Raw genomic sequence first — 10649 nt, forward strand, 5'->3', positions numbered from 1 at the left:
ATGCTGGTTTGTGAAGACCCTCAATCATCCAGGTTCTTGTTAGAGAGAAGTCCCGTTGATATGACTCGACTACACTGAATATTGTGTGAAAACAACATGAATTGTGTTAATGGTATGGTCACAACAGACGGATGTTGTGCTAATTGTGTTTAGAGTTTTGAAAATGTGACTACAGATTAGACAAAGGGATGTTAGCAATTGAAAAAAACTGTAAGCTTTATAATAAATGCACCAATTCAGCTAGAATCTGGAGGTACTTGTGTTGTTTGTTAGGGGGTTCCCTTTGTTGTCCTTGTTTGGAGTTGTGGGCTGGTTGAAGTTTTAGACGGGCACTCGAGGTCGGACTCGGAGACACGGCGTTGCGGCAAAACTTAACTTAGAACACAAAACTCTCAACGGAAAAAAAAAAATTAAAGTAGAAGCCAGCAAGAAGAGTGACGAGACTAGATGGCGTTTCTCCTCAAGCTTTTAGAGGAGCAGCTGGCGTGTAAGCCAGAGCACGCTCAAAGAGCGCTAAAAAGCAGCGTCAAAGCACGGTGGCAAAAAGGCAAGAAAAAGCGATGACTAAAAGCATAATTTGTCAAATAAAGTTTTAAAACCGGCCTGTTGACACATCCCAAATGGTGTCTTGACCAATAGGACATTGTCTTAGCTCAGGGTGTTGCTATGTTTCTCCCCATAATACATAAATCAACATGTTATCTTATCAGTCACATGGTCCGAATTTTCCTGCTCTTGAAGAGTATAATTTTGGACATGATTTCTATAACAAGAATATAATACATTTGACAAAGTATTGATTGATAGAAACGTTTAAAGCGTGAATTTTCAAAATCATACATACCTAACATGAATATAAACCTATAAACTATTCAATAGTTATTCAAAAGACATACATAATGAGTGATTAGGACATAATAGTTAAATTTGTGGGTTACATGTTTAATATGAAGTTATGCAATGGACTGATATTCATTTATAAGTCCTTTTAAGATGATTTTAGATGCATCTACATATGTAAAAGACAGTCTCTGTGTAGTTCTGTGAAGAACAAAAAGGTCAAAAGGTCTAGAAGGAGCCTGGTCTTTGTCCTGGGTGGGGAAACCACCCAATGAATTCTTTACTAATGATTTTCATCATGGATTTACATGTGATGGTCACAATGTGCTGTCTCTTTGATCATTCATCTTGGTTACTTGCCCCAAATTTTACAATCTCCTTCCTGAGTTACGATTATCAATAAGGGTGCTTTCACACCTGGCTCGTCGTTTCAGAACCTGGCACGTTTTCCCCCTTAGCTCGTTGCATTTTAAAAATGTTTTTCCAATCAATCCTGGACTCCTGCTCAAAATGATAAATTATTATAATGACAGCTACAAAAAACCCAACAATAAGCCTGCGAAGCTATCATCATTCCATCCTGACGGATGACATGCATGACAGCTAAGTGGAATCCCGGAAAATAAGCCGTGGAACTTTGACCAATGAGACAACAGTTTACTCGCGCGTGACTTTGCAGCAACATGTGTGCTTGTATGATTGTGAACCTTCTTTGCAAAGAATAAAACCTTTAAAAGATAACAGAGAGTGAGTTTGTCTCTTATGCGGTGAGAGTAATTTTGATTTTGCCACAACATGTGTTAATGTTGCAAGCTGTTCTGTGAAAGAGTTGGTTGGTTAGGCTTGCTTCAGACTGACTGGCGCTAGGATCTGATTTGGAATAAAACAGGCAAAAAAACAATGTCTTTACAACTAGCTTAAAGGCAGGGTAAGCGATTTCTGGTAGCCAATGTTGATATTTGAAATCACCAAAACAAACATGCCCCTACCCCAAAAGGGTCTTGCCCCTATTTTGGTAGCTCCGCCCCACACATACGTACGCAACCCAGGCAACGATTAGTTCTGTGAAACAAAGCAAAACCAATGTTACACCGTGTCTACATCGGACGTGAGCGGCACGGCGCAGGCCTCCGCTCCTTGAGTTCTTTCCAGCACTGGAAAGCTGATCCAATATTTACACGGGTCCTACTTCTTGCCTTATCGTTCCGCAGACATTTTCCTCTTTTGTTTTTTATCCGCCATCTCTATCCTTCGTTCTTTCGGCTCGCTAATGTCCGTCCCATGCACTGAAAGCTCTCTCCTCCACATCATGAGTAGACACACCCCTTATTGCTGGTTGGCTACAAGTTTGTTTTGCTATTCGGCCCGAATCAGTTTTCTAAAGTGTTACATACCCTGCCTTTAAACAACTGTCACTACAAAAACAAACTCTTTGTTTTATTTTTTTTATTTTCTAACAGAGCTGCTGGTTCCACTGCAATTTGGGACATTTTGAGAATGGTGCATTGGCCTATTGTAAAATTGACCTGTGTAGTGCTGCAGAGGATGCATATAAAGGTTGAGTGGCGGAGCTTGTCCCTGGAAATGAGAAGCTGCCTCATAGGGGATCGGAAGAATGCTCCTGAGACCCTCAAATATTTGTCCTACCAGACGTTCAGTTGAGCGAGTGCTTTCTTCCAGAAAATAACATCTGTAAATAACATCTCGTCGCGTTGTTGATTTCTCTCTTGGTGTTGTTCAATTCTATCCAAGAAGGATCTTTGTTCAGCTGCAATGTGCAATAGATTGGCATGACCAGAAGAGAGTTTTCGTGATGAACAGAAAGATTTGCATTATTCCCGGTAAACCTAATGCAAAGGTTATATTGCTTAAACACCAAAGCTAATAGATTTAAAAAAATAATTAAACATGAAGTAAAAGATGTTCCCTTTCAAAGGAACTTCAAACTGCGTCCTCTAGGGGTCGCTATGGGGGAACGCCTTCAGCGTGACCAGTGTATAAAGCATACATCTAAAAACGACAATAACATTGGCCGGCGACAGCATATGATGTCATTACCCTGCGCGATCACAGTATAGAAGGGCGCCGGGATAACACTTCATCCTCTTCTTCATCTTCACAGACCGTTTGTTTATGTTAGTGTTAAGCTAAACATGACTAGGAGTGCATGTTTTCTCGTCAGAGGCTTTGCTCCAATACCTGCAGTTCCAATACTTCTGTGTATGTGGTGAAGAGCAAGCACGTTCAGCTCTCGAGGGAGTTGGATGCGCTCTGCATTTATTGCTTATTTCTTGTGAGGCATGAATTAAATGCGCTCGTCTCACGAGGAGATGATTCTCGTCAGAGGCTTTGCTCCAATACCTGCAGTTCCAATACTTCTGTGTATGTGGTGAAGAGCAAGCACGTTCAGCTCTCGAGGGAGTTGGATGCGCTCTGCATTTATTGCTTATTTCTTGTGAGGCATGAATTAAATGCGCTCGTCTCACGAGGAGATGACTTGTGCTCATCGTGATGCATTCGCGGGACTACTGAGGGGGAGGTGAGTACTTCACCATTTATCCAAGTTGGTAGATAGTGTTTGCATGAGTGCGTTCGCCTCTCGCGGGAATAATGACGTGACATGTGGCCAAGTATGGTTACCCATACTAGGAATTAGTGCTCTGCATTTATCCCATCCTAAGTGCACACACTCAGCAGTGAACACACACACACACACACACCGTGTACACACACCCGGAGCAGTCATTTATGCTGCAGCACCCAGGCAACGATTAGTTCTGTGAAACAAAGCAAAACCAATGTTACACCGTGTCTACATCGGACGTGAGCGGCACGGCGCAGGCCTCCGCTCCTTGAGTTCTTTCCAGCACTGGAAAGCTGATCCAATATTTACACGGGTCCTACTTCTTGCCTTAGCGTTCCGCAGACATTTTCCTCTTTTGTTTTTTATCCGCCATCTCTATCCTTCGTTCTTTCGGCTCGCTAATGTCCGTCCCATGCACTGAAAGCTCTCTCCTCCACATCATGAGTAGACACACCCCTTATTGCTGGTTGGCTACAAGTTTGTTTTGCTATTCGGCCCGAATCAGTTTTCTAAAGTGTTACATACCCTGCCTTTAAACAACTGTCACTACAAAAACAAACTCTTTGTTTTATTTTTTTTATTTTCTAACAGAGCTGCTGGTTCCACTGCAATTTGGGACATTTTGAGAATGGTGCATTGGCCTATTGTAAAATTGACCTGTGTAGTGCTGCAGAGGATGCATATAAAGGTTGAGTGGCGGAGCTTGTCCCTGGAAATGAGAAGCTGCCTCATAGGGGATCGGAAGAATGCTCCTGAGACCCTCAAATATTTGTCCTACCAGACGTTCAGTTGATTTCTTCCATTCTTCCAGAAAATAACATCTGTAAATAACATCTCGTCGCGTTGTTGATTTCTCTCTTGGTGTTGTTCAAAAGAAGGATCGAAGGATCTTTGTTCAGCTGCAATGTGCAATAGATTGGCATGACCAGAAGAGAGTTTTCGTGATGAACAGAAAGATTTGCATTATTCCCGGTAAACCTAATGCAAAGGTTATATTGCTTAAACACCAAAGCTAATAGATTTAAAAAAATAATTAAACATGAAGTAAAAGATGTTCCCTTTCAAAGGAACTTCAAACTGCGTCCTCTAGGGGTCGCTATGGGGGAACGCCTTCAGCGTGACCAGTGTATAAAGCATACATCTAAAAACGACAATAACATTGGCCGGCGACAGCATATGATGTCATTACCCTGCGCGATCACAGTATAGAAGGGCGCCGGGATAACACTTCATCCTCTTCTTCATCTTCACAGACCGTTTGTTTATGTTAGTGTTAAGCTAAACATGACTAGGAGTGCATGTTTTCTCGTCAGAGGCTTTGCTCCAATACCTGCAGTTCCAATACTTCTGTGTATGTGGTGAAGAGCAAGCACGTTCAGCTCTCGAGGGAGTTGGATGCGCTCTGCATTTATTGCTTATTTCTTGTGAGGCATGAATTAAATGCGCTCGTCTCACGAGGAGATGACTTGTGCTCATCGTGATGCATTCGCGGGACTACTGAGGGGGAGGTGAGTACTTCACCATTTATCCAAGTTGGTAGATAGTGTTTGCATGAGTGCGTTCGCCTCTCGCGGGAATAATGACGTGACATGTGGCCAAGTATGGTTACCCATACTAGGAATTAGTGCTCTGCATTTATCCCATCCTAAGTGCACACACTCAGCAGTGAACACACACACACACACACACCGTGCACACACACCCGGAGTTGTTCAATTCTATCCAAGAAGGATCTTTGTTCAGCTGCAATGTGCAATAGATTGGCATGACCAGAAGAGAGTTTTCGTGATGAACAGAAAGATTTGCATTATTCCCGGTAAACCTAATGCAAAGGTTATATTGCTTAAACACCAAAGCTAATAGATTTAAAAAAATAATTAAACATGAAGTAAAAGATGTTCCCTTTCAAAGGAACTTCAAACTGCGTCCTCTAGGGGTCGCTATGGGGGAACGCCTTCAGCGTGACCAGTGTATAAAGCATACATCTAAAAACGACAATAACATTGGCCGGCGACAGCATATGATGTCATTACCCTGCGCGATCACAGTATAGAAGGGCGCCGGGATAACACTTCATCCTCTTCTTCATCTTCACAGACCGTTTGTTTATGTTAGTGTTAAGCTAAACATGACTAGGAGTGCATGTTTTCTCGTCAGAGGCTTTGCTCCAATACCTGCAGTTCCAATACTTCTGTGTATGTGGTGAAGAGCAAGCACGTTCAGCTCTCGAGGGAGTTGGATGCGCTCTGCATTTATTGCTTATTTCTTGTGAGGCATGAATTAAATGCGCTCGTCTCACGAGGAGATGACTTGTGCTCATCGTGATGCATTCGCGGGACTACTGAGGGGGAGGTGAGTACTTCACCATTTATCCAAGTTGGTAGATAGTGTTTGCATGAGTGCGTTCGCCTCTCGCGGGAATAATGACGTGACATGTGGCCAAGTATGGTTACCCATACTAGGAATTAGTGCTCTGCATTTATCCCATCCTAAGTGCACACACTCAGCAGTGAACACACACACACACACACACCGTGTACACACACCCGGAGCAGTCATTTATGCTGCAGCACCCAGGGAGCAGTTGGGGGTTCCGTGCCTTGCTCAAGGGCACCTCAGTCGTGGTATTGAAGGTGGAAGAGAGCGCTGCACATTCACTACCCCCACCTACAATTCCTGCCGGACCAGAGACTCGAACTCGCAACCTTAGGGTTATGAGTCCAACTCTCTAACCATTAGGCCACGACTTCCCCACCAGTTGCATAGCGACGCATTCACGCCAGCGGTTTCCGTTTTCTCGCTTGATTTCTGAGGTAATCTAGCGTTTGGGCGGGAGCTGCGCGTTGCTGAATGCTGAATTCAGCAAGCTGAATGCATGCTGCGCGTTGCTGTTGCAGTGAGAACATGGAAAGGACCTGACGGGAAATTTCTCCCTATCAGTAATTAATTTTTGATTTTAGTAAGTATAGTGTGTATCTGTCTGCAGTTGTTGGACAGATGATTTATATCATGTCCTTCTCAAATAACCACATTATACTGCACTCCGGCTTGAAGTTAACCCCTCCTGCCCCACGTATGATGAGCTGTTTGAGGTTATGGATGGCACCAAGGCGAGGCTTGACTTGCCATGGAAGCAGGCCAAGAAAGTGACGCATCGAGGCTGCCTCAATTAGTGTTTTCTTTCTAGCCATAGCCCTTCCAGCTCAGGTGAGCCTTCCATTCCTTCCCGATCTTCATGTGGAGATCGAGAAGGCTTGGAAAAATCAATTCTTGTCCCGCATCCACAGATTCCAGCATACTAGTTATGCCAACATCGAGGGGATGCGTGAGAATGGTTATGAAAAGATGCCCCTTTCCCTGCTGTCCAAACCCCTTCAAAAAAGGGATACTTCTCGTTTGACTGTCAGGTCATACGGGGCAGCAGGTCAGGCTGCAGCCTCGTTGCACACCAAGGTGGTGCTTCCGGCTTATCAGGCTGAACTACTGAAAGTGGATAAAGGCAGGGTCTATCCCTGATGAGGTGGCTGAGTTGCGTTGCACGAAGCAGGCCGCCACTGCCATTGGCAGATCCATGGTGGGTTTAGTGGGGGGGGGGGGGGGTTTGACCTTGTGGGGGGGGGGGGGGGGGATTTGACCTTGCTAAAAAAAGCTTTAACCCCCCTGATGGACATCAAAACTAGATGTAGAGGGGGTCTGATAGAAAGAAGTCTAGCCTACGCATAATATGGAGATTTACTTGTAAATTTTAATATGCAATTCTATAGCCCTAACTGATTTTAAAATATAATTTTGGCCGCTCCTGAAATGGGTCGTATTGGCATTATCGGAGCGGTTGAAGAACACTCTCATTCAAAGACGTGCATTTATTGCTTGGACGAAGCAAGAACACCTAAAATACATGTATAGATTCAGTTGAGTGACAAAGTTTACCGTCTTCAACTTAATGCTGCTGAATTGAATTTATGAACCAAACTATTTGCTAAAATAACCATAATATTAACAGCACCACTGGGTGAAATACAAGCGCGCAGTTCTGTCAGTCAGATGCGCGTGAAAGCTGCATGTGTTACTATAACAAACACTGCGTGTTTTCTTTCAGAATCATCATTGGCTAGTAGAAAGACAAAAATAGGTTACATAAAAGTTTTCACCTAAAAATGAAGATAAGGTAAAGGTGTGAATAATTACATTTTAGACACATTGTCATTAATTTCACCAATGAAAATAAAGCCCCAGGAGAACTGTTGTGTGTCTTAGATCAACACACAGCGGTGTTTCATTAATGAATCCACATTTTTAAATGAATCGAGTGAATCAATGATTCAGTGAACCATTCATAAAGGCCTATAGGGGTTCATGCCCACTCCACCCGCGGGCTCCCGTCCTCATGGGCGTGGGCAAATGGCATATCTATTCAGGACATTTGCATGGCGGCAGGCTGGTCATTACCCAACACTTCCGCAAGGTTTTATAACCTAGATGTGTTGTCGCTTGCCTCACATGTGCTGTCAGTGCGAGCGGCACACCCACCTTCTCAGCCTCAGTTATGAGCGGAGCTGCATGCCTAAGTGGTTTCGACCAGGTCGTATACACCCCTGTGCTGACGCGCCACCAATCCAATACTGCTCTCTTATCACCTCATCACATTAGAGACCTGTGCGGGACGGATCTTTCAGTGCCGCTCCCGCCCTCTCCCGCAAGACTCTGTCCCGCGCCCGCCCGCTCCCGCAGAAATATATCTTATCTGGTCCCGCTCCCGCCCGCATAATAGTAATCTATATAGATTTGTTTTCAGTACATCGAAGAAATGTACATGAAATGGTTCTTTAATATCTCCTAAGCTCCACAACATTCCAGCATATACTCTCCCGATAAAATATTTGTTATTTAGGCTAAGCATCAACATTCACAATCACAAACCACTGTTATTTTTAACAGAAAAGCAAGCATGGGCTGCTGCGTGCATGGTTTGGCATGGCAGAATGCGAGCAGCGTGCTTCCTTTATTATCACTAAAAGCTGACATCTCAGTTAATCGCGATCTCATAAAGCTCTGTTATAACACATTAAATATATGCACAATGAATATTTCAGTGTCTACACTTCGTGTGTTAAAATGAGAGGATTCCAGAGTACGCAATTTCAGCACTGCGGTGAGTAGATTCTAACTTAATCACCTCTGATTGGGCATTGCGTTCCAGAAATCAACAGCTGAGTCTGAGATTGGCTACATTGCGCAACCTTTTAAACACGTGTTATAAATAGAAACTATGCCTAGCTGGCGCATGTCAATCATTTTAATGTTAATATTAGTTGTTCTTTTTGCTTCTGTGCAACAGATAAATAACAATGTATATGTTTTAGACACTTTATGTTTAGATAATTTCTATTTTGCGGGAGTCCCACGAATCATTTTATTCTCCCGCATCCCGCACTCGCCCATCAAGAGTTGTCCCGCGCCGCACCCTGTTATGTTGGGTCCTGCGGGAGTGCAGGTCTCTACATTACATTGTTATGATATAGTTCATCACGCCTTTTAGGACTTGATCACCATCATACTCTTATTTGAGCACTGGTTCAGCTGTTGCATCACAACCACTGATTTATATAATGTTCTCAAATATAGATCAGTGATCACAACACACAATTTCGTTGAAATTAAACTTCAACTGGTCTATATATGAGATGGCGCTGGCACTTCATATTCTCTGTTTTACCAGCGTTAATTCTGCCCTTGGTGTGACTAGACGAAACTAGACGATGCCGCGCCAATATCATTGCCGCTCTCATTACGGTTCCGTATGTAAAACTTGACATACTTAGTCGAGCCAGGCTCCATCGCTGTGACATGGCAGGATTTTATACGTTCCCATAGCAATGTAGAGTGACCGAATCGAAAGGGATCGCTCTCGGTTACTCTCGTAACCTCGGTTCCCTGAGATGAGGGAATGAGACATTGCTCTTATTGCCGTGTCACCTAGCTCAGGATCTTAGAATGCCAAGTTGATTCTGAATGGATGACGTACAAGCGCTGCTTTATATAGAGTGGGAGCCCCTCATATTTCGCACGCTTGAACGCCATTGGCCAATATCACTGGCGTAATTCAATAAGGCTTCAGTAGTATTTGGAGGAAAGGGTAATTTCCATAGCAATGTCTCGTTCCCTCATCTCAGGGAACCGAGGTTACGTGAGTAACCAAGAGCGTTTTTCTTTGCTAAAGTAAGGAAACTTTGCTTCCTTTGATCCTGTAAACAAACGTTGGTTTTCACGAGACTCACCGGCGCATGCGTAACACTGAACTCATACGTCATCCTCCCGGAGCTGCTTCCGTGTACAACAGTGAGCGCAAGCTACTTTAAAGTGATTATTATGTTTTGAATATGGATATTTTTCTTACAAAAACGCATCGATTCGCTACAGGAGGCCTTTGTTCACCCCCTCCCCCGGAGCCATGTGAGACACTCTTTTTTTAATGGATGGGCGCTTTTTATTTAACTTATTTTGGACTGATGCATGCAACAACCGCTGAGTGGCATTAAACAGCTTGAAAGATCAAATACAATTTTTAATATAACTCCGACTAGATTCGTCCAAAAGAAGAAAGTAATTTACACCTAGGATGACTTACCTCCACCTACTGGTGGTTTATTATGTTTAAAATTATTTGTATTTTCATGAATGTATTTAAAACTTTAAACTCATAACATAACTTATTGCAGTTATTTTGTAGTGTAAATTATTTAATCTGACTGGTAACAGTCCTGCAGTGTATATTGAATTTATTGATCAATTGTAATAATGTGACATGAAAGATGATGCATACATTTAAAAATGTTACAAAATAAGCCTTTGTAAAGGTAAATAAAAACATGCCGATTTAAGCATGTAAAAGCTTATAGAAAATATTGCCTCTGAATGAACTGTTTACACCACCAAAAATCTTGGTGATGCGGTACTTTTGTGGGGATATTTTGTATGGAATATTGTCTGCTGATATGAAAAGTTCACTGTATATCGTAGTAATAAATAGAATTTATGACAGTGATGATACTTTGTTTTCTTTTTACATTAAACACATTAAATATTACATGTCTGTAACATAATGTGTATTTCCATTACAGGTTTAGGTCTTAAACTTCATATAAGGTGGTTTTAAAAAGGTCTTAATGTCTTTATTAAAATTTATCAAATTTAACTTGTTCATATCTGTCGAAACCCTAAATAA

At 42.6% G+C, this 10649-nt stretch overlaps 1 protein-coding gene across 1 annotated transcript in view; it reads left to right on the forward strand.

Moving 5' to 3' along the window:
* The window catches only part of LOC107571189 (endonuclease domain-containing 1 protein-like), a 16904-nt gene extending 9964 nt beyond the window's left edge, over positions 1-6940 (forward strand). Inside the window, 1 exon segment of the mRNA XM_016257481.1 lies at positions 6618-6940. Within this exon segment, the coding sequence (XP_016112967.1) occupies positions 6618-6940 (323 nt within the window).
* The last annotated feature ends 3709 nt before the right edge of the window (positions 6941-10649 follow it).

The sequence above is a fragment of the Sinocyclocheilus grahami genome, unplaced genomic scaffold, assembly GCF_001515645.1.
Source record: "Sinocyclocheilus grahami isolate Dianchi unplaced genomic scaffold, SAMN03320097.WGS_v1.1 scaffold1562.1, whole genome shotgun sequence".
Taxonomy (NCBI): Eukaryota; Metazoa; Chordata; class Actinopteri; order Cypriniformes; family Cyprinidae; genus Sinocyclocheilus; species Sinocyclocheilus grahami.